Raw genomic sequence first — 24,639 nt, 5'->3', positions numbered from 1 at the left:
AAAAAAAAAAAAAAAAAAACAAAGAGAAAGCCTTCCAGTAAAGGTGTTTCCGAGTTTGAACTGTGTTACACAGATCCACAATCCTTATCTGAACTTTTTGGGGCCGTATTTGTTTTAGAATTCAAGTTTTTTGGAGTTTTCAAAGGTTATTCCATGTATTTTCTATACTCTAAAGTGATACTGGAGCATTACCCCACAGTAAAACATATTAATATTTCTTAAAGAATCGTATGAATATTCATACTAAGGGAGGTAAGCAATGATTATCAGTAGCCTCATATCAGGTCAGGGCATGCTCTCTATTAAATGAGTTTTAACTTAAAAAATAAACTTTCAGGTTTTAGATTTTTTTGGATTTTGGAATTGTACATAAGGAAGTTAAGGGATGATGGGCTTATATTAACTCTGTTTCAAGTCCAGGATGAGGATAGATAAAAGAAACAAAAATAGAAAAGGCCGGGCGTGATGGTTCATGCTTGTAATCCCAACACTTTGGGAGGCTGAGGCAAGCAGATCACTGGAGGTCAGGAGTTTAAGACCAACCTGGCCAACTTGATGAAACCCTGTCTCTACTGAAAATACAAAAATTAGCTAGGCATGGTGGCACGTGCCTGTAGTTCTAGCTACTCTGGAGGCTGAGGCGGGAGAACCACTTGAACCCAGGAGGTGGAGGTTGCAGCAAGCTGAGATCTCGCCATTGCACTCTAGCCTGGGTGACAGAGCAAGACTCTGCCTCAAAGAAAGAAAAAAAGAGGGAGGGAGGGGAGGGCCAAACTTAGAGAGGAAGCATTTTTGAAAGACTACCTGCAGGCCTTTCTGGGTCTGCATCCAGAAGTGGACAGTAGCAGGTGGGAATTTGGCCCCTATACGGTAAAGAGAACTAACAGAGCTTCATGGGAGGTAGGAGCCTGGGGCCATGCTTAGTACTTGAGGCCTGGGGCTCAGGTGAAACTCCCTACATCAGGAGGGGAGCCGTTAGAGCGTCTGTACTGAGTTGGATAATCCTGCATAGAAATCTCTTGTGTTCCATGCCGGTAGCACTTCCATGAAGAAACACTGGTCTGGGCGAAAGATAGGGTTCTGAATCAACACAGTAGCAGTGGGCATGAAGTGGCTGGGGCTGGTAGGAGAGACTTGGAGAAGAATGATGGAAAATGATTCCAAGGTTTCTTGCTTAAATAATCCAGTGTAGGGGTGCAGTCATTACCTGAAAAATAGGGCATACCAGAGAGGGAACAATATTTGGGGAGCAGATGTTGCTCGGTTCTGGAGATGCTGAGTTTGAGGGTCTAGTGTGTCTCAGTGAGGGGGAGACGTCACATGTATCAGTCTTGAGATTAGGGCGGGAGAGTGGAGTTAGCAAATGTAGTAGTGAAAATGAGGAAAGAGGGTGACATTTTCTAGATGGAGCATGAAGACTGAGAAGAGAGCTAAGAGTAGAATGCTGGGAATACCATCAGCTTTAGAGAAGAAAGATACGCCACAAAGGAGACTAAGAAGGAACAGCTAGAGGTGGGGAGGACCCTGAGAGATTGGCGTCTTGGGGACCAGAGGAGGAAACAGCAGGGAGTGTTCATTAGCACCACATTCTGAGAGACAGAGTTAGGAGGACTAAGTGTGTCACTGGGGCCTTTACTCCTTGACCTGCCCCAATCAGATAATATTCCTTACAGTTCCTGTGGCTGGGACATACTCTGTACCCTGCTGGCTCTTGGAGTGGATTCCAGGTTTAAGGAATGAATTTAAAAGAAGATTCTCACATATGTAAACATGTCATGAGGTGCTAGTAAAGGGGCTATTAGAGGTTGGGACAAAGGAAAAGGGTGAATGATGAGCCCAGGTCCTAATCCCAGAAACTATCCTCTAAGAGAAAAATGGACTGTGTCTTTCTGAGTGAGGAAAACGTGGGTATAGACTAGGTGTGCTGCTACACATTTACTTGGAATATGGACCTTTGATATATTCCTGGGGGGAAGTTTTTGCTGGCTTGAGTGCTCTTAAAGAATGATTATGTTGGCCGGAGCGGTGGCCCATGTCTGTAATCCCAGCACTTTGGGAGGCTGAGACAGGCAGATCACCTGAAGTCAGGAGTTCAACACCAGCCTAACCAACATGGAGAAACCTCATCTCTGCTAAAAATACAAAAATTAGCTGGGTGTGGTGGTGTGCGCCTGTAATCCCAGCTACTCGTGAGGCTGAGGCAGAAGAATCGCTTGAACCTGGGAGGCGGAGGTTGCATTAAATCACGATCATGCACTCCAGCCTGGGAAACCCAAGTGAAACTCCATCTCAAAAAAAAGAACCACCTGGAAGATATGCACCAAGCTATTCCCAGCAGTCAACTTCTTTAGTGGGGAAAGCATATCTGTGTTTTCCGGATTTGGAAAATTAACATACATTTATTCATAATTCTAAACCTATTTTAGATAGCTCCAGCATGAGCAACCAAACATGATTTATTTTACTTTCAAGAAAAATGCCATNAAAAAAAAAAAAAAAAAGAATGACTTTGTCTGTTTATCCCATTTTGAATACTAAAATTGTAATAGTCTGTAGCTCAGTCTTGAGCAAGTAAGCATGTTTTCAGGTTTTTAAAAGAGTTATTCATACAAGTAAATAATCACCAACATTTTACATAAACATTGCTAGCCAATAGTTGCCCAGTGCCACAAGCAGAGCAGTAGCAGGACACCAGAGGGAGAGCATCTTTTTAAAACTGCTGCTCTGCTGCCCCAGGTATGCTGTATCATGGAGGGTGGGGTGTGCATGGTGTGTTTATGGGAGAAGGGGAGTGAGGGCGGTGAGACCTCCGATGCCAGCCACTGCTAAGGCACCAGAGATAGGAGTCAACAAGAGAAAGCTTCCTGCCTTTATGGAGCTTACATTATGGAAGGAGGAGACAGATGATAAACATCTGCACAATAACTGTGTAGTATGTTGGAAAGTAATAAACACTCATGGATATGAGAGTTGAGCACAGTAAGTGTGGTGGAGGGAGTGCCCAGGAGTGGAGATGGAGGTAAGCTATCTGGGGAGGGGGTGTCTGGGCAGAGAGGACAGCTGTGTTGAGGAATAGCAAGGAAGCCAATGTGAGTGGAGTGGAGTGAGCAGGAGGCAGAGAGGAGTAGGAAGTGAAGGTGGTGGAGGGGAGGGGAGGATCTGGTTTTGGACGTGTTAAGTTTAAGATCCCTGGTAGACATCCCAGTGGAAGTGCTGGGATATGTGAGGCTGGAGTTTTAGGAGAGAGCTGGGCTGGAAATAAACATTTGGGATGGTGGGGGTGGCATGTGGATGGTATGGGAATCCACAAGTCTGGATGAAATAACTGAGGGAGTGAATGCAGATGAGAAGGGGATGAGGGACCAAAGCTTGGGGCACCTGGACGTCAAGCAGGAGGCTGGAAAGGAACCAGTCAGTGGCAGAGGAGGAGTGGCCAGTGGGAGCTGGGTTGAAGCTGTGTATTGGAGGATGAGGGAGTGACTCAGATGCTACTGAGAGGTTAAGAACCAAGAGCATTAGATTTAGCAAAAGTGGAAGTCATTGATCATGCTGGAGACAGCAGCTTGGGAGAGTGGTAGGGGTAAAAGCCAAATTGGGGGGTGAGGGGGCAAGTTAGGGAGCGAATGGAAGGAGTGGAGCTGGAGGCGGTAAGGAGCGCAGAAATAAGCAAGAGGACAGCAGTGGCTAAGGAAGAGGAGTCAGCGGGGGTGTGCAGAGGAGAGGAGCAGAGGATGGGCCTGTGTGCTGTTGGAAACAATCACAGAGAGGGGTGAGGAGAGAATTGCTGGAGCTGTGTCTGTATACTTGGTTCTTCTCTCCTTCCTGTCACCTGGATTTCTTGGTTTTTGCTTATTTGAAAGGGAATAAAGTGAGCTGTTCTGGCAGTAGGAATATGAAGCTTTTCTGCCACACCTTTAGTTCCCTTGTATTTAATGGTAGGGCAGGAGCAGCTTAAAGCTATAATCATGATGTGGACAGTTTTTGATAGCCCATAATTTTGAAAAGGCATAAAATCATCTGGATATTCCATTGCACATGAAAATTTGGTCTAGTTATTAGTTTCTACTTCCAAATTTCATAAAGCAGGGATCTTTCTCTCTCTCTTTTCTTAAATAATCAAAGCTTAAAGTTGCTTTTCTTCTCTTTTATCATGTTAGTAGTTATTTTGTAACACACTTATGGTAATAAGCATTTAGTAACTATTAGTTCTTACTAAGAATCTCCTCAGTGTAGCAATGAAACTAGTTTGTTGAAAAAATGGAATTGGTCTGCATATTGTTGATAGAATTTATGTGTACATTTCAGAATATTTGCTTTGTGTGCTGAGCTATGTGAAATTATATGTAAAACCCTCGACTTTAACCAGGTTGCCTTCTTTAGAACCTTCTGTGCCTTCTCTTATCTTAGCACAGCTGATTCACACTCCCATGCCCTTTCTTACCCTTGACAGTTGTGCAGCACTTTTCCTGCAGCTCCTAATTACTGTTTCTTCAAGTTTAACTAATCTTCAGTAATGAAGCTGATTTCATTAGTGCATGTGAGCATAAGAGGAGAGGGAGTGGTTGAAATGTCCAGCTTTTAGGGCTTCCACTAGAACAGGCTCTTAAGCCATCTTCTCATCCAAAACAATTAGCATCAATATTTAGCACGGATACCTGAAAAGTCATAACCCTGAAGCATAGCAATGTGCATTTTGCGATTTTTAAATTCTTAGACACCAATTTCCAAAGCATTAATAACCTCAGCCAGAACGCTTCATTCTTCAGTTATGTTAGAAGAGAACTTATCATGAGCCCACTCTGAATTTTCCACCTCTAAATCCTAAGTATATCCTGCCCTGTATTCTTTGTGTCTTATCTTCTGCTGTCGCTTTCTCATCATTGGACTCACAGCTGTGTTTGCCATCAGTTGTCTACTTGATCATTTTTCTAACTCGAGGTTTACTGTTAATCAAAATGCTTGAGCAGTAGCATTCACTTCTGCACTTGAACATTTGACAAGCAGATACTGATAACAACAAATCATCTTTCTCTTCCCATTTAGCTCTGTAAGAAGCATCATTTTGGTATTAACAAACCAGAGAAGATTATACCATCTCCTGATGACTCCAAGTTTCTGCTGAAGACCTTGACGCATATTAAATCCAATGTGTCTGCTCCTAATAAAAAGAAAGTAAGAGTTCAATTGATATGGGCTTTGAATTCATCTTTGATTAGTTTTAAATGGAGAGATAATTTTCCCCTCAGGAAATTTACTTTCAAACCATTTGTTGTATTGAAGCACCATCTCCTTATGTCCTTGGGATTATTTTCACTTCTGTCTTAGGAATTTATATGTCATCCTCAGACTCCTTTACATTTAGTTTCTGTAGTCATAGTAGATTAATTTCTTATAGGTTAAGGAAAGTAAAGAGAAGGAGAAGTTGGAGAGAAGATTACTAGAAGAGTTGCTGAAGATGTTCATGGACTCGGAATCCTTTTATTATAGCTTGACCTATGACCTGACCAATTCAGTGCAGAGGCAGAGCACTGGGGAGAGGGATGGCCGGCCCCTCTGGCAGAAGGTACCACTCACTGCTCAAAGAGCAGGGTTTGCCCTTGGGAACAAGCGATGGCTTGTTTTGGCTTTTATAGGAAAACCGAAATAATGTGTTTCTGAACTGTTGTTTCTGCATCTTTTCTAGGTTGATGACCGATTTTTTTGGAATAAATATATGATACAAGATCTTACTGAGATTGGTGTGAGTAGTCGTTTCTAAAATAACCCTACTGAGATTGGTGTATTTGTTTCTAAAACATCTGGGTATCATTATTAAGCAAATGTTTTTAAATTGTATTAAGATACATTTTAAAAGATCACTGTTTTTTTCCCTATGGAATGGGAATCATTTAGCCAGGAAAACCAAGGCTTTGTGTTGAGGCAGTTTACAATTCCACCGCCTCCTCACAGGCCTGTCTTTTTAGCAGATTCCCATAGGATAGTGGTAAGTTCAGGCTGTGGAACTAATGTTCGTAGAGTTCCTGTAAAAGAGGTATTTGTTTTCACCCATTGGAAATGTTGAATATGGGTTTTCCAGTAATTATACCAGTTTTTTATTTTATTTTATTTATTTATTTTATTTTTTTTTTACCTTCACTGGACCTCTGTTTTCTCCTCTGGGATTTGGAATAGACAGATCTCTAAGGCCATTCTTGTACTACCGATATTTGATTGAGGGAAGACACAGAATATGATGAGATTCTTTTATGAAGTTCCTCTGGTTTAATGATTACTTTCTTCCTTTTCTTGATCATGTATGTTGGAAAATTTACTGTCTAAAGACAGTTCATTCAATCAACAAATATTTATGGAAGGCCTGTCATGTGCCACTTATGTTTTAGACACTAAACAAAGCAGGCAAATATCTGAATAGGTTTATAATATTGTCTTTTAACCTTTCAGCAATTTCAACCTTTTCCTTTTGGTTTCTCTCCCTTAGTGGTGGTTAGTATCAATGATTTTCACATAATCTAGTGGTGTCTTCGCTAGATACCCATCATATGCCTCTATGGAGAATGAGGCATATGAGGCCTGAGATTATTCTTACCTCTGCAATGCTGATCAAACTGTGACCACCAAAACCCAGTGATCAAGGAGAAAAACAGGGGCATCTGTAATGAGTATTTGTCCTGTGTGCTGACAATACCGAGCTCTAACATGTTTTGCAGAATTTTTGTCAGAATGCTTTTACATTACCATGTAAACCTGAAGTTGTCATATTAAAAGGTGACATTTGGCAGCATAAATTTCTCTATGCCTGTCAAGAGTTTTGCACTTACTGCTAGAATAGAAATACAAATAATGGGAATGGTGATAAGAATGCAGGTAGATTCTTTACCTCACTATTTTCCATTTTAACCACCTTCCTAAGATCCTATCTGCAGGCTCCATAAAACAAAACTGTGAGATAGGACCTGGAGTGTTTGGTGATAGAAGAAGAGGTGGATTTGAAGTAGATGCTGAGATTAAAGCTGGGTACACTTATGGAGATAACAGAGAAAGTAGGGCAAAGAACAACCCTCTGGAGCATTTTTTACCCTTTGCTGTCTCTGCAGACAATAAGTTGAGAAATCTGTCTTCTTAGTCTGAAAGAAACAGAAGAAGAAATCTTTATTTTATTTATTTTTTGAGAGAGTTTCATTCTGTTGCCCAGGCTGGAGTGCAGTGGTGTGATCTTAGCTCACTGCCACCTCCACCTCCTGGGTGCAAGCATTTCTCCTGGCTTAGCCTCCTGAGTAGCTGGGATTACAGTTTGCATCACCATGCTCGGCTAATTTTTTGTATTTTTAGTAGAGACGGGGTTTCACCATGTTGGCCAGGCTGGTCTCGAACTCCTGGGCCTCAACTGATTTGCCTTCTTCGGCGTTCTAAAGTGCTGGAATTACAGGTGTGGATCCACTGTGACCGGCCAGAAGAAGAAATCTTTAATCAGTACTCTCCTAATTATGTTGAATTACATTTTAAAATAAGACATTTATGAAATGGATTTTTTTGTTTCATTTATGACTTAGATTTCAGCTTGAGGAAGGAAGAATTTTTTTTCTAAGCCAGAAAATAGAGCTATATGTTTCCTAATAAAGTGATCAGAGTTAGTTGTATTTTATTTTATTTTATTTTTTTGAGACGGAGTTTAGCTCTTGTTACCCAGGCTGGAGTGCAATGGCGCGATCTCGGCTCACCGCAACCTCGGCCTCCTGGGTTCAGGCAATTCTCCTGCCTCAGCCTCCTGAGTAGCTGGGATTACAGGCATGTGCCACCATGCCCAGCTAATTTTTTGTAGTTTTAGTAGAGACGGGGTTTCACCATGTTGACCAGGATGGTCTCGATCTCTTGACCTCATGATCCACCCGCCTCGGCCTCCCAAAGTGCTGGGATTACAGGCTTGAGCCACCGTGCCCAGCCTAGTTGTGTTTTATTAAAGCCTTAATACAATTGGGAGTTGAATCATAACCATAATAGTCACATTCGTTAAATACTTACTATATGGCAGGCATTGTGCTAAACACTTTACATGTATTATCCATTTAATTTTCACAACCTTATCAAGTAGTTGTTACTGTTTCACAGAGAAGGACAGTCACAGCAAGGGTGGCTTCCCTCAGTGAGTTAATAAATGGTGATCTTGGATTTGTACCCAGGCAGCCTGGCTCTTAGGCTATGTTCACTTTAAGGAAAAGGAAGGACCTCCTCTGTCCCTTCCTTCCATGATGTTCTTCAATAAGCAGAAAATATGGTTGCATAATGGAGGGTTTCTGCTTCTAATAAACTGAGAAATAGCTGCCGACAACTGTTTGGGTTTAAGAAAGTAGCAGTGCTGTACAGAATAGAAACAACATGATGTTCATTTTGTTTTCAGACCCCAGATGTGGACTCTTGGGTTATCCCCATGATCCAAGGTTTTGTGCAGATTGAAGAACTTGTGGTTAATTACACCGAATCATCTGATGATGAGAAAAGCAGCCCGGAGACCCCGCCTCAGGAGTCCACCTGTGTAGATGATATTCACCCACGATTTCTAGTGGCTCTCATTTCACGCCGAAGTAGGCACAGAGCTGGTGAGTGGAGGGCTGTGATAGCATGCAGATCAAATCCAGGCGAGAATGGAAAAGGTGCAGATGTGTTGAAATGCTAATGACAATAATGGATTTGGAAACACAGTTGGCTTCAAAGTGCTTGGGGACTCTAAATACTGTGATATAATTGGAGACTAATTTTTGAAGTTAGCAAAATGAGAAGGAAAAGGAGGAACATATATAGAGAGAAGAGAGAAAGTCACTTGAGATGTGCTTCAGAATACTGGCACTCCACTGACAGCCTGTATCACCATGATAAATCCTTCTTGTGTGCTAGTGCCTTTGGGAAAATCTTTCAGTTCAGAGGAACTGTCTTAGCTTCAACTTGTTAAAAACAGTGATGCATACAGTTACGATTTTGGGTAAGTTGATACTGCTCTGCTTGGCAGTTGCACACCGGATCTCCAAAGCTATCCTGGAAGACATACATTGGATTAGGAAGCATAGTCTAGTCAGACTAAATAAATTTTTTAAAATGTTGCTGTCTTCTGTTTTAATTTTCTTTCAGGAATGCGGTATAAACGAAGAGGAGTGGATAAAAATGGAAATGTTGCAAATTATGTGGAGACTGAGCAGTTAATTCACGTTCATAATCATACCCTGTCATTTGTTCAGACACGAGGCTCTGTGCCTGTCTTTTGGAGCCAGGTTGGGTATCGGTATAATCCAAGACCGAGGCTGGACAAAAGTAAGCATGTCAGTTATTTTGTTTGCAAATGGTGATTTCAGAGAGAATAGTTTTTAAGAAATTAGATACCTGATCCGTTTGGATTTGCTTTGCCAGATATACTTTATTCAAAACAATAACTTATATTTATGAAATATAATAGAAGGTGATGCAATAATCACAGGATTAGTAACAGTTGACTAAGTCATTTAACAATAAAAATTATAACAGTAGAGCAAAACAGCTTACTTTGGAGATTTTAAATTGCTGTTGCTTTTGAAGAGTACTTTATTGAAAGTTTAACTTTGGAAAGGAGCAAATCTAGCCAATATTTTTAGAAGCAGGAAATAAGATGGAATCTAGCAAAATTCAGTGAGATGGCTTTACTCAAATATTTTTCTGTGAAAGTGTTTTTTTTTCTTTTAAATCTTGAGTATTTCATTTCTTCCAGTATTTTAACTTTAGTCTTGGAATAGCTAAGTCAGCTGAATCTAATTGGATTACTGAATGAGGTTGATTTTTGAAAAATTGTTAAAGTATATTTCTCTATCAACTTAGTTGGTATTCTTCGTGAGAATTCAATATAGCTTTGATTTTTAAAATATTGTTTTAGAGGGGTTTTTATTCGCTTATAAACTACATGAAAGCTTTTCTGAGAAGTAGACTGTGTATATAAATAATCTCATAATGTCACAGTTTGCACTTTCAGATATGTTTTAGTGTAGTGTAATTGGAAAAAAAAATCTTTGGCTTAGCATTTTAATTTTAAATGATGGTTTAGTTTCATTTTGGCTGTCAATAAATTATTTAAAAGTAAGAATAAAGATGGAGTAGACACTAATATGTCTTAAACATGGGAAGAAAAAAAAGATTTTGTATCACTTCTTTGTAGGTGAAAAGGAAACTGTTGCCTATTTCTGTGCCCATTTCGAAGAACAACTGAAAATTTACAAAAAACAGGTGGGCTTTGATCTACAGTAGTAAAATGTTCCTTCATATTTAGAAATAACTTTATCTTTTTCTTTAAATCTCATAAGAATTGTACTATTCAAAATTAAAGCAGCATTTGTCATGAAGTTAAACACATTTAAGCTAAGAGTTTTCTTAATATTCTTTAAGAATAATCATTGAGTCAGCTATTTTTTTTTTTTTTTTTTTTAAGAGACACTGTCTTGCTATGTTACCCAGTCTGTACTCAAACTCCTGGGCTTAAGCAATCTTCTCTCCTTGGCTACCCGAGTAGCTAGGACTATAGGCCACTGTGCCTTGCTGAGTCCAATACCTTAGACTCTCTTTGGATAGCATAAAGAGATTAGACTGCTGTAGACTGCTGTCAATTAATTATAACAATCTAAGAAGTATCTAGACCAAGGAATGAAAGTCTTGTCTCAGTCCTACCTACAGTTCCACCTCTTGGAGATAACTTGTTGTGTATGTTTCAGTATCTTTTTTTTCTCTGCTCACCTTCATATACAGTCACATAAAAGAATGCAAGTGTATAAACCAAAATCAACTGAAAACTGTTAGGTAAGGTACAAGTTCAATGATTTTGATAGAAGATGAATATATGATAGTAATGCTGTTATCCATTAGCAGTGACTAGTGCAAATGTGTAATGCCATGTAGTGTGTAATGAATAGGTAATGCATTTTTTTTTTTTTTTTTGAGATGGAGTTTCGCTCTTGTTACCCAGGCTGGAGTGCAATGGCGCGATCTCGGCTCACCACAACCTCCGCCTCCTAGGTTCAGGCAATTCTCCTGCCTCAGCCTCCTGAGTAGCTGGGATTACAGGCACACACCACCATGCCCAGCTAATTTTTTGTATTTTTAGTAGAGATGGGGTTTCACTATGCTGACCAGGATGGTCTCGATCTCTTGACCTCATGATCCACCCGCCTTGGCCTCCCAAAGTGCTGGGATTACAGGTGTGAGCCACCGCGCCCGGCCTGCATTTTTTTTAAGCAACAAAAATGAAATAGGAAGAAACAACCTAAAATAACATACAAAAAGACAGCATGTATATGGAAAGAAAAAAAAAAACTGCTGAAGAACACAACAGAAAACCTGTCTTAAGTGGAGAGAAAATACCATGTTCCTGGAAGGGAAGTCTCAACATTAAATAGATTTCAGTTCTTCCTAAATTAATATATAAATTTTGGGCAGTCCCAAGCAAAGTCTCGCAGGGATATAGCAAACCCTCAGATTGAAACAATTATGAGGCTTGATGATAAAAGTTAAAAGGGGCAAGTATTTATGTTTTGAAAGAACTCTCAAACATTGGTTGAAGGAGCCTAAGTCAGTATAGCCATTTTGAAGATATTATTAATTAAATTAACATTCTGCTTAACCCAGTAATTTTAATTTTTGATATCTATCCTAATATACCCTATACAGAAATCAGTTGAGATGGATTATGAACCTAAATGTGAAAGATTAAGCAATAAAACTTTTAGAAGAAAAAATAGAATATCTTTTTGACCTGGTGTCCTAAATAGGACTTTAAAAAGCAGTAACTATTGTCTTCCCATGTTTTCAGTGTATTATTATGTATTTTCTCGGTTGTTTAATATTTTGTTGTTTTGTAAGAGGTAATGCCCATCTAGGAAAATATTAAAAAAGACACAAAAAATTGATAAATTTGACTTTAAATTTGTTTTGATCACAACTTTACTAAATTACAAATATTAAAATACTATTGTAAATATTATTAAAATTCTATTAAAATTTAATAGGACTTTAAAAACACCATAGTGAAAAAAGCTGATGGATTTGGCTTTATTAAAATAAAGAACTTCTATTTGTTAAGACACAAGAGAATGGAAAGGCAGTTCACAAAGTGGTAGAAGATATTTAAGATTTTTTAGTGTATGTATGACAGAGGTCTCATATCTAGAGATTATTTTAAAATGCCTACAAATTTATTCAAAAGGATGTACAACTCAAAAGAGAACTGGACAAGAGAATTGGTCAGACTCTTCATAAAACAGAATATCCAAAAGTCAACAGCCATATGCAAAAGGATGTCAGGGAAATGCAAATTAAAGCCACTACTCATACACCAGAATTTTTTTATGGCTAACATAAAAAATTTGGGAAGCCTAGGTTACATTGCAAAACCCTTTCTCTACCAAAAATATGAAAATTAGCTGGGCATGGTGGCATGCACCTGTAGTCCCAGCTACTCAGGAGGCTGAAGTGGGAGAATCACTTGAGCCCGAGAGGTGGAGGTTGCAGTGAGCCAAGATCACACCAGACACTCCAGCCTGGGCAACAGAGTGAGACTCTATCTCAAAAAAAAAAAGAAAGGTTGGGGATGGAATACGTTTTGACAAGGAACATGGAGCAACTAGAATTATAATAGAAAACAGTTTTAAATCTGAGAGAAGCATATTCAGTCAAGGAGGCATGTAAAAGAACATTAGTTGCAGCATGGAAACAATCTAATTGTTCATCAGGAGGACAATGGGAAAAATCAAGTATTGCACGTCTAAAGTATTGAATATAACTGAAAAGAGTGAAGTAGATCCATGTGTACTAACATGGGAAAATCTTAAAGTCACCTTGTGGAATTAGAAAACTATAATGGCATATAGCCATTTAAAAAGTCCCACAAAACAAAATTATGTCATTTACATATAGGTGATTCTCATCCATCTATTTTATCCACACACATACGACATGTGCATTTATACAGAAATGCATTTATGTGGGCTGAATGGGGACACCCAACTGATAACAGGAGTTACCTCCAGGGAGGGCCATGGGTTATGGTTAGGAAGGATTTGACCTTATTCTACATTTGAATTTCTTTCAGTGTAAATCATGTATTAGCAATATGCGTAATTATAAGTAGCTATAAAGAATAGAGCCTGTCTCTACAAAAAAAATTTACAAATATAGCCAGGCATGATGGCACATGGCTCTAGTCCCAGCTATGCAAAAGGCTGAAGTGGGAGGATCACTTCAGCCCAGGAGGTGAAGGCTGCAGTGAGCCATGATTGAGCTACTGCACTTCAGCCTGGGTGATGGAGTCAGACTCTGTCTCCGAAATAAATAAATAAGTAAATAAATAAAATTTAAAAATTACATTTTAAATGTAACATGCAATTAGAAAACAATACTAAGTTGTGTAAGCAGAGGAAATAACGATTCCCACACTTATCCCTGCTCCCTGTTGACTTTCACATCAATTTTTTAGGTGTGTGTATTGAGCAGACACTTTCTGATTTCTAACAGTACTCCAACAGTGTTCATTTATTCGCCTTTTCCTGAGTAATTACTTTCTGGAGCTATGGGCCCATGGTCGGTCTGACTCAGCTGTGGTGGCACCATTGCTCTCACCAGTGATTGGTTTAGGTGTGGACCTGTGTGTGTTCATTGAGGATTTAGCCAATGAGATATGTGATGTGGGGGAAGTCCCCTGGAGGCTTCTAGGGACAGGTTTCTTGCTCTAATAAGAGATACAGGAACCAATAGTCCCCCTCTGGTTGCTGTGTCTGGGTTTGATGTGGAACTAGCTCTCTTAAGACTGTGAAGGAACCAGCCTCAGGATCAGCCAATATGCTGGCAGAATAAAAAAGATGGGAAGAATGGCAGAGTAAAGGGAGGGAAAGAACCTGTGTCCTTAATGGTATTGGGAACCCCCTCTTAAGCCATTTTGGAACCATCCTACCTCCAGACTTGTTCTGAGATATGAGTCAGTTGACTCACATTTATCATAGGCAGCCAGAAAACCATCTTGACACATGCATATACACAATGAAAAACTCGAGTCAAAACAAAACTATGCCATATATACTATTGTGCAGCTGTTTTCGCTTAAGATCTCATGGCTACTGTTTAACCATTTCTCTATTAGTGGACCTTTCAGATGTACTAGTTATTTTGCTTTAATGTTATTAAAATTCTCCAGAAAACATCTTTCTTTTTTTAAAAAAGGTATATATAAAGATAGTTCATGGACTAGGAACAGAAAGCATTTTATATATTTTGGGACACTTGTGTGTTTTATAGAATAAATTTATGGAAATGAAATTGCTGGATCAGACAGTATGTACATTTAAACTTGATACTCACCACTCTGTTGCTTCTGAAAAGATCACACCATTTGTTTTTTTTATTTGTTTTACAGCAACAGTAGGAGCTAGTGCCCATTTCCTCACATACTGACCAGTGCTGTCTATGTTTAGTATTCACATTTGCCTAGGTATAGGTTAAAACTCATTTTCTGTTTTAAATTGCATTTCTTTGAGGGTTAAAGCTGTCATCTCTTCATTTAATATAGGTTCAGAAGTTGTAGTCTCCTGTTTATTAGCTATTTGTATATTTTCTCATGTGGATTTCCTTTACCCATTTTTTTCCTTATTGGATTTAGGACTCTTTATGCATTATTGGTTTTTATGTTGCAGGTACATTCTCCTAAGTAGTACTTTGCTTTCTTACCTTTGCTTATACTGTCATTTGGTACACAGGCTTAACATTTTTTAATGTTATGCTTAGAAAGTCATGCCCCACCCTTCATTTATAGAAACATTATTCTGAATTTTTTTCTTGCTCTTTTATAACCTGAAAAACTATTTAGATCATTAATGCATCTAGAATTTATTTGTGTATAATTAATGATTAAGCTTCTCCTTATGCCCCACATAGACATCTCAGTATCATTTATAGACTAGTCCACATTTGCCCCACAGTGGTATCGTTAGCATACCTTAGATTCCTCACTATGTACATAAGTCGGCCTCTGGGCCACCATTCTTATTCTATTGAGTCACTTATCTATTTCTACACTAGTATGACAGTTTTAATTGCTATAGATATAGTGTTTATTTTGCTCTTTAATAGGGCAAGTCCCTTTTTATTATTAGTTTCCAAATTTTTTCTGCATATTTACTCTTCCTGATGAACTTTGAGTTATCAAGTTCATTAACAGATCCAGATCGAATTTTGATTGGGATGGTTGAGTGTATAGATTAATTGGGGGATGCCCATTCAAAAGTGGGCAAAGGACATGAACAGGCACTTTACAAAAGAAGACATACATGAGGCCAACAAACGTATGAAAAAATGCTCATCATCACTGGTCATTAGATAAATGCAAATCAAAACTACATTGAGATACCACCTCATGCCAGTTAGAATGGCAATCATTAAAAAATCTGGAGACAACAGATGCTAGAGAGGATGTGGAGAAATAGGAACACTTTTACACTGTTGGTGGGAGTGTAAATTAGTTCAACCATTGTGGAAGACAGTGTGGCAATTCCTCAAGGACCTAGAGATAGAAATTCCATTTGACCCAGCAATCTCATTACTGGGTATATATCCAAAGGATTGTAAATCGTTCTGCTATAAGGACATATGCACGCGAATGTTCATTGCAGCACAGTTTACAATAGGCAAAGACCTGGAACCAACCCAAATGCCCATCAATGATAGACTGGACAGGGAATATGTGGCACATATACCACATATACACCATGGAATACTATACAGTCATCAAAAACGATGAGTTCGTGTCCTTTGTAGGGACATGGATGAACCTGGAAACCATCATTCTCAGCAAACTGACACAAGAACAGAAAATCAAACAGTGCATGTTCTCACTCATAGGTGAGTGTTGAACAATGAGAACACATGGACACAGGGAGGGGAGCATCACACACTGGGGTCTGTCGTGGGGGGAAATAGGGGAGGGATAGCAGGGGGTGGGGAGTTGGGGAGAGATAGCATGGGGAGAAATGCCAGATATAGGTGATGGGGCGGAAGGCAGCAAATCACACTGCCATGTGTGTACCTATGCAACAGTCTTGCATGTCCTTCACATGTACCCCAAAACCTAAAATGCAATTTAAAAAAATTAATTGGGGGAGACTTGGAATCTTTACAGTATTGAATCTTGCTGCCTAGCAACATGGTATATGTTTCTGTTTATTCAGGTTTTCTTTTATATACTTTATGTACCTCAGCAACATTTTGTAGTGTTCAGTCTTTAGGTTTTTATATTTCTTTTAAAATCTAGATATCTAAAATATTTGCTATTATAAAAGACCTTGTTTTCATTATTTCATTCTAATTGGTTATTGCAAATGTATAGAAAAGCTATTAATGTCGTTGATGTCAATTCTCATAAATGTATGTAACAAATGAAAATTATATAGAAAAAATTTATGTTTGAGTGTGTTAATTTCTAAGCATGGCTATAAAGTATTTCTAAAACATAATTCCAAATTATTAAAAACCACATTATGATTCTAACATCTAATTAAACTTAATTTTTTCTTTTTCTTTGCTCTTCTAGGTTATTATTAACTTGGTAGACCAGGCAGGAAGAGAGAAGATTATTGGCGATGCATACCTGAAGCAAGTGTTGCTCTTTAACAATTCACACCTCACTTACGTTTCGTTTGACTTCCATGAGCACTGGTAAGATGGCTTTCTGAGTATAGTGTTGATCAATTGCAGTGTTTTTGGTACATGCTGCCAGAGGGACCTTAGTTTCTCTTCTTTGCTGGGAAGAAAAATTTCTTCTCCTTATTATTGGAAAGAAAAAGGATATCATTTGTTTACTTAGTTTTAATTTTCATGTGGGCATTCTTTTGGCTAAAATTTTGAGTTAATTGTTTCCAAAACATTTACGGTCTTTCTGTTCCAAAAGGACTTGGAGACACAGAGTTCCCTTTTTGATTTGATCACACCAGCTAAAGAACTTACGGCATTGCCTTTCTGCTTGGATCTAAGCCTAGCAATAGTAGTAGAGTTTCTTTCTTCATATCTGGTAGTGATACTTCTTTCCCTAAGAGTAAACTTCACTATGGGTAACTCTATTACTGGTAGTAATAGAGGCTTCTCTTCATATCTGGTAGTGATGCTTCTCTCCCTATGGGTAAACTTCACTAGAGGAAAACAACAACAAGCTGTGCATTTTTTGTTTTTTAAAGACAGGTCTCACTCTGTTGCTCAGGCTGAAGTGGAGTGCGGTGGTGTGATCTGGGCTCACTGCAACCTCCACTTTTGAGTTCAAGGGATTCTCCCACTTCAGCCTCCCGAGTAGCTGGGACTGCAGGCACACAGCACCACACCCAGCTAATTTTTGTATTTTTTGATAGAGACAGGGTTTTACCATGTTGGCCAGGCTGGTCTGGAACTCCTGACCTCAAGTGATCCGCCTACCTTCAGAGTGCTGGGATTACAGGGAAGAGGCACTGTTCCTGGCCCAGTGAGTCATTTTGATGGTGCCTTTAACTTGTGTGTATTCTGACAGCAAGGTTCTTTTGCCATAATCCTGGCTCTAACTTAATTTACCTAAGTATTGGAAATTTGGTGGGGATAGAAGCTTCTGATGTCTGTAGTATGTTTTAATGAATTTTTATGCTTTATTTCACAATACAGATTAGCTGTAAACATTTACCTAATTGCCTACATAATATATAGTGGTATTAACCTCATATACGTAGAGCAACAATTCTTTTTAATTTTTCCAAGCTACATTAAATAGCATATCTTAAATAAGTTTTTAAAAATCTATGATTATATTAAAGATTTTTTTCTTTCTTTTGGCATGGATTTTAGCCGAGGAATGAAGTTTGAGAATGTTCAGACACTAACAGATGCCATTTATGACATTATTCTTGATATGAAGTGGTGTTGGTAGGTATTTCACAAGAACTCCTTTTTACAGACTCTGGGATCTGTGAAATCACGGTACCACTAAGCATTAAACTAATAGCAGCATGCGGAGACGGCATTTTTGTGTTCGTTTTGCTTCCCAGTTCCTGTTCATTTCAAGAGAATGTTGATCATTAGGCAGTGTTAGCTTTGAACAAGGAGGAGGTGTCAAATGGTCAGGCAAAATGAAGTGAAACGCTCTGACTGTTCTTTAAGGACGTGAATTTATTCCTGCTCATGCCCCATGGTTCACATTTTTTCTTTCCCCTCTTTCTCACTGTTCCTAACACAGGAGGGAAGGCTTACAGGCACTTTGTCTCAGTTTTCATGCATTTCAAAATTATCAGAGATGGAAAATGGTTCTGAGTACAGGAAGTTTAAATTGGCTTAAAGGACAGAAGAGAACATTTGATTAGAGGTTAAGACTACACGGGTGGCCAGAGAAATTAGATGAGCAAGCCATGCTGCATGACTCCTCACTGGGTGGTAAAATAACTTAGTCTGATTCAGAGAGTTTAGATGCATTTCTACTTTGAGTCAAAAGGAACAACGGTGTTTTAAAGTGCCTTCTGGTTTTTTACCTGTCGGAAAGCGTAACTTGGGAATGTGTCAGCTCTGCCTAGCAGTTGTAGGACTTGGGGCAAGTCACTTTGCTTCCCAGTTTTTTTCCCCTAGGATGAGGATAATATGTTCCCTGCCATGTTATCGTGTAAATTAACAATAATGCCTATAAATGACTCAATAATGCATAGCATATAAAGATATTCCAAGCAAATTATAACCAATGCTACTGTTTTATTGTTATACTTTAAAGAATTATGTGTTTCGAAAACCCTACTCTTTTATATTGTAAAATAATTCTGTATTGTTTTTAAAAAGGGTTGATGAAGCTGGGGTAATATGTAAGCAGGAAGGGATTTTTCGTGTTAATTGCATGGACTGCCTGGATCGCACCAATGTGGTCCAAGCTGCCATCGCGAGAGTGGTCATGGAACAGCAGGTAATTTGGAGTCTGTCGGATTGCAAATACTCATTTTGAAATGCTTTTTTCCCATGAGCAATCAAATAGCTAAATACTTTTCAAATGTCAAATGTTGTATAGAACATTTACAGCATACAAACACCCTTGTCGCATTAAAACCTGAAAAGCACAAACTACACTGGAAATAAGTTAAATAAAGAGATTTTCTTAATTATTCATTTCAAAAATGTGATGGCCAACATTTTTAAGTCCATTGAGTGACATTGTATGGTCATTTATCTCTTCCTTATTTGGGGCCGGGATTCTAGATAGTGCAGTTCTTTTTCTTTGCCCCGGCTGTTGGGGAGGGAGCTGCTGATGGGAGGAACACAGGTGAAGGAGGCTGTACCTTTTTCCTCCTCCTGCCTCATGGGCTTCCTTGAGTGCCTCCTATTGGCAGAGCCAGCTGGCCAAGCAGAAATGTGGTGTGTAGGCTGGGTGTGGTGACTGACGCCTATAATCCTAGCACTTTGGGAGGCCGAGGTGGGTAGATTGCCTGAGGTCATGAGTTCAAGACCAGCCTGGCCAACATGGCGAAACTCCATCTCTACTAAAAATACTAAAATGCAATAAAATAAATAAATGGAAAGAAAAAAAAAAAAGGAACAATTTACGTTACCCATTAACTACTTTACAGAGAGCTTTTCTTACCTAGAAAAATATCTTTCAGAAGTTCTGCCACTTATTATCTATGTGATTTTAGGCAAGTCTTCTAATCAATAAAAAGGAGCTATAATTACTAAAAAAAAAAAAAAAAAAAAATTACCCGGATGTGGTGGCAAGTATCAGTAATCCCAACTACTTGGGAGGCTGAGGCATGAGAATCCACTTGAACCTAGGAGGCAGAGGTTGCAGTGAGCCCAGATCGTGCCACTGCACTCCAGCTTGGGAGACAGAGTAAGACTCTTATCTTCCAAAAATAAAATAAAAATAATAAATAAGCTTGTGACTGTACTTTGAGGACATGAATCTGTTTCTCTTATGTAGTGTTTTAGCAGCCAGTTTTGAGTTCAAGCCCTGGCTCTACCACATACGAGGTTTTGACTCTGTACAAAGAAAACTTAACCTCTCCAAACCTCAGGCTCATTGTTTTTAAAATGTAGGTGATAACAGCATTGATTACATGTGTTGTTAGGACTAGTGAATGTGAAAAAAACTGTAAAAACTGTGTAAAAAAGCTCTTAGAACCCTAGCCTTGGCACAGAGTTAACACTTACTAGGCACTTAACTATTCTGCTACTTTTAGTATTGTTTTTATGTGCTTTTATGATATTCAGCTTCACTTCATAGGTAAATCTAAAACAGACAAAATATAATAGTATGATACTGCGCATTAAAAATTCATGCTGTACCAAAACAGTATACATATTTGATTATATTTATTCAGCTTATGGCAATTTGTAAAGCCTTCTTCCAAGCACTGCTTTATTAAAAACAAGTCTTAAAAGACCATTTCTTTTATTTAAGGGTCCTAAATTGTATATGAATATGTTTCCTTTTTCTGCAGTACAGATTTTATACTATGGTTTCCTGGCCCATATACAGTTAATCCACCAATGTGTTCATTTTAGCTGAAAAAATTAGGCGTGATGCCCCCAGAACAGCCATTACCTGTGAAATGTAATCGAATCTACCAGATAATGTGGGCCAATAATGGTGACTCCATCAGCAGACAGTATGCTGGGACGGCAGCTCTGAAGGTAAATGCTTGCAGTAAGCATCTGTAGGTCATTATGTAGGACACAGGTTAGACTGTGGTTTAAAACCACAGAAAGGTATGTGGGCTCCAGGTTGGGGGTGGGTATAGTTGACTCTTCTGAAATATTTGGCTAAGGCAGGGCCAGGTAATGTGACTCAAGCAGGCCACACATTATATCAGAGGGGGAGGGGCTTTGTGGACCTGAGGAGGAGTGTATGGTTCTCTCTGGAGGGGCCTGTGTTGCCAGACCCTTCAGTTTTTCAAGGGAGTCTGGAAATCTGAATTGTATACGAAGTGGTTGTTTTTCAAAACTGACAAAACAGAGCATGTCTACTGGCAGGTTTTGGCCACCAGTATCATGCTTTGTCTTTGAGTTTGAATCTCAACCCTGCCTCTTACTAGCTGTGACCTTGGGCAAGTCACTTAACCACTCTCACTTGTCATACAGGAATTATACTAGACCTATTTCAAAAGACTGTTATGGGATCATATGAGTCAATGCATGTAAGGGCTTAGAATATTCTCGGACACACGTAAATGCAGAAGAAATGTTTTAGTTATTATAATTAGTAAAGTCTTTTGAAGATCCTATAGAGCTAGTCTTCACAGAATATTAAGTATAAAATATAGTCCCTAGTAAATAAATTACTCCATCTGAGAGCGTTGTCCTCTGTGGCAATAGGAAGTGTTTGAATTTGTTTAAATTAGGTTTATGTTGATCATTCTTAAAGATATTTCTTGTCACAGATTGTACCGTCAAGGACCTCTAACAGACATTAATCCTTCTTTTGGGTTGAGTGATAAATATCAAAAGCTTTTTATTGATTATGGAAAGTAAACTTTAGAAGTCTCCTGATACAGACAGGCCAGGTGCAGGGGCTCACCCCTGTAATCCCAGTACTTTAGGAGGCTGAGGTGGATGGATCATCTGAGGTTAGGAGTTCAAGACCAGCCTGGCCAACAAAGTGGAACCTGGTCTCTGTAAAAATACAAAAATTAGCTGGGCATGGTAGCGTGCACCTGTAATCCCAACTACTTGAGAGGCTGAGGTGTGAGAATTGCTTAAACCTCAGAGGTGGAGGTTACAGTGAGCCTTGATCGCACCATTGCACTCCAGCCTGGGCAACAGAGCAAGACTCTTATCTCAAAAAAAAAAAAGTCCTGGTATAAGTTAGCGCTTAAAGAGAAATACTTCTCTTTTTCCCCCCTTGATTTTAAACTTCTTTGATATGAGCAAGCATTCATGCCTTTCTTCTATAATAGAGACTTGTTGCTCTACTAATATTTCCTGTGACTGGCCTAATTGGCAGCATGTTCTTCCTAAATTGTCGGTTTTAGGCCTGAGATTTCTGAGATTGCCTTGGAGATAAATAGAGGGGTTGGGATGGGGAAAAAGAGACTGCACCTTCCTTGCCTTAGGTTTAAGTCACCACTTCTGTAGGGACTTGTTCTGACATCTTTGTTGTGAAAAGCAAAGGAAACAAAACAGTTTAAGTTGTGACTGAGTTGTTCTGCAGGTGCTGGTGCTATGCAGCAAGGCATGGAAACCTCTGTTTGTTCTACTTGTGTAGAGCTGCCATCCACACACCCAGGCTAAAAGCCCATTGTGATAAACTCCAGGGAACGATCCACATTTTCCCACATCAGAACCTTGGTTTTTGAATATTACACCAGTTTGAGAAGTAAATAGCTTTTATTGTTTTGGTGTTTTGACTTGTAAATTCTAGAAATTCTACACATTGCCAGGAATGGCTTTACCGTAAAGCACCATCTAACTGTGAAGACTTGATGCCACAAGTAGCATGTGTAATTATTTGACAAGCTTAGATCAAGGTAGAATACCAGTAGATATTTTAACTACACTATTTGAAAATTATAAAAGTCATACCTTGGAAATTATAAAAAGCCTGTAGAATTCCACTCTTGAAATGAAAACTCACAGTTTATTTTGGGGATATTCTTGTGTTTAAATAAGACGTCAAAATGAGTTTTTGTTTGACAGGGTGACTTTACAAGGACAGGAGAAAGGAAGTTAGCAGGAGTTATGAAAGATGGAGTGAATTCAGCAAACAGATATTACCTCAACCGATTTAAGGATGCTTATAGGCAAGCTGTTATAGGTAAGAAGCAGAAAAGCTTTGCTTTCCTTAAAATTTGTGCCTTCCGTGACTAATATTTTACAGAAACCAGCTTCATTAACATAATTCATGTTTTTTAATATACTTGTGTTTCTGTATTGAGCATCTTACCCAATACATCAAATTCAAATTTTTACAAGATTAGAATTTGACAAATATTGTTGGCTGGAGTAATAAAAGAAGCCATCTATTCATGCATATTTGTCAGTTTGTTACTCATGTAATAGAAAGCAGGGTTTGAAGCTCCTAGAGTGTGAAATAAGGTGCCCTAAAACCTCAACAGTTAAAAACTTTATATTCCGTTTTTTTCCATTACTCAAGGCTGAGCAATGTAACCTGATTATTTTTCCTGTATGTTATTTATTGTATGTTCTTGCTGTGGACAAATATACCAGCCTTTCCCATAAGCATGGTTTAACAGAATATTAGGGTACGAAATTTAGAGATTATCCTAACCACCTCATCATTTTTTGGAAGAGGAAATGGGAGGGCAGATTGCCCAGTAGAATTTTTGCATTGACATTTTAAAAATTTAATTTTCATGAAGATGTTACTGTATAGGATTAAAGTAAATGCTGAGTGTTCTGGATTAGAACCAGATGTAACATAGCTGACCTGTGGTCCCTGAGAGTCTTTTTGAAATCCTATTTCTTCACCTGATTATTTAGTGCACACATCAGTCAAGAAGTCCCTAGACACAGGCTGCTTAGGAATTTGAGAAGTCTGATGTAAAGAAGTCTGATTCATTTGCCAGACATGGAGGCTGCGTGCTATGACTACAGAATTGGATTTTAGCAATTGATATTCAAGGAAAAAAAATAAGTTATCTTGCTTCCATTGGTTGATCTAGCTACCCAGTTATATCATTAAGGACCCCAGTTCTGTCCTCCTCTCAGTTCAGCCATTCATTGTGTCAGCTCCATCCTGATCCTGAAGCTGGCTAAGAGATCTTCAGGGTGAAGAGATAGAGGGCAGTAGCAGTCTGTGCTTGTCTCTTTACTGTGTAGGGCCAGTGGTTGGCAGATCTTCTTTCCCAGAAGCCTCCTCCAGTCTCATTGTCCCATGAGACAATGAGATAGGATGGAATAACTCCACAGGGAATGGGATTATAATGATTTATTAAGGCTGTGCTGTATCCCCCACCAAGAAGAAGTTAGCTTGTCTATCTAGGTTTTTTGCTGATTTTAAAATTGGCTTATCTTTTTGTTATTGATCTGTAGGAGTTCTTTATTCTAGATACAAGTCCCTTACCAGATAGATGAGTTGTAAATATATTCTCTTGTTCTAGGTGTTACCTTTTCACTTTTGTGCTGCTGCTCTTTGAAACACAGTTTTTAACTTTTATGATGTCCAGTATGGTTTTTTTTTTCTTGTGTTGCTTATGATTTTAGTGTCACATCTTAAAAATCAGGTCTAATCCAAGGTCGCAAAGATTTATGCTAATGTTTTCTTCCAAGAACTTTACAGTTTTATGCCGTATACTCTCTTTTGTTTTTTAAAAATACATTAGTAAACTAAAATGATGATAGATATTAACAATTCCACCCTAGATTTGATGCAAGGCATTCCAGTGACAGAAGATCTTTATTCCATATTTACCAAGGAGAAAGAACATGAAGCTTTGCATAAGGAAAATCAGAGAAGCCACCAGGAACTAATTAGCCAGCTCTTACAAAGTTACATGAAGTTATTACTGCCTGATGATGAGAAGTTCCATGGGGGCTGGGCCCTCATTGACTGTGACCCCAGGTGAGTTGGAGTGGTGTCCAGGTGACCAGCTTGCTTATCCGATGTTGGGAAGTTGTTTTTTTTTTTTTTTTTTTTTTTTTTTTTTT

The 24,639-nt window shown here is 38.8% G+C and overlaps 1 protein-coding gene across 2 annotated transcripts in view; it reads left to right on the top strand.

Moving 5' to 3' along the window:
- The window catches only part of INPP5F (inositol polyphosphate-5-phosphatase F), a 107,622-nt gene that overhangs the window by 65,812 nt on the left and 17,171 nt on the right, over positions 1-24,639 (top strand). For both annotated transcript variants that reach the window (XM_037731561.1, XM_017509083.2), the window contains exons 4-15: positions 5,044-5,172; positions 5,396-5,563; positions 5,684-5,740; positions 8,396-8,594; positions 9,121-9,300; positions 10,172-10,239; positions 16,580-16,704; positions 17,851-17,928; positions 18,826-18,946; positions 20,539-20,667; positions 22,669-22,786; positions 24,355-24,553. In XM_037731561.1, coding sequence (XP_037587489.1) covers positions 5,044-5,172; positions 5,396-5,563; positions 5,684-5,740; positions 8,396-8,594; positions 9,121-9,300; positions 10,172-10,239; positions 16,580-16,704; positions 17,851-17,928; positions 18,826-18,946; positions 20,539-20,667; positions 22,669-22,786; positions 24,355-24,553 — 1,571 coding nt within the window. The remainder of the gene's footprint in view (positions 1-5,043; positions 5,173-5,395; positions 5,564-5,683; positions 5,741-8,395; positions 8,595-9,120; positions 9,301-10,171; positions 10,240-16,579; positions 16,705-17,850; positions 17,929-18,825; positions 18,947-20,538; positions 20,668-22,668; positions 22,787-24,354; positions 24,554-24,639) is intronic.

The sequence above is a fragment of the Cebus imitator genome, unplaced genomic scaffold, assembly GCF_001604975.1.
Source record: "Cebus imitator isolate Cc_AM_T3 unplaced genomic scaffold, Cebus_imitator-1.0 Scaffold406, whole genome shotgun sequence".
NCBI classification, from domain to species: domain Eukaryota; kingdom Metazoa; phylum Chordata; class Mammalia; order Primates; family Cebidae; genus Cebus; species Cebus imitator.
This window is presented reverse-complemented; position numbering and strand designations above follow the sequence as displayed.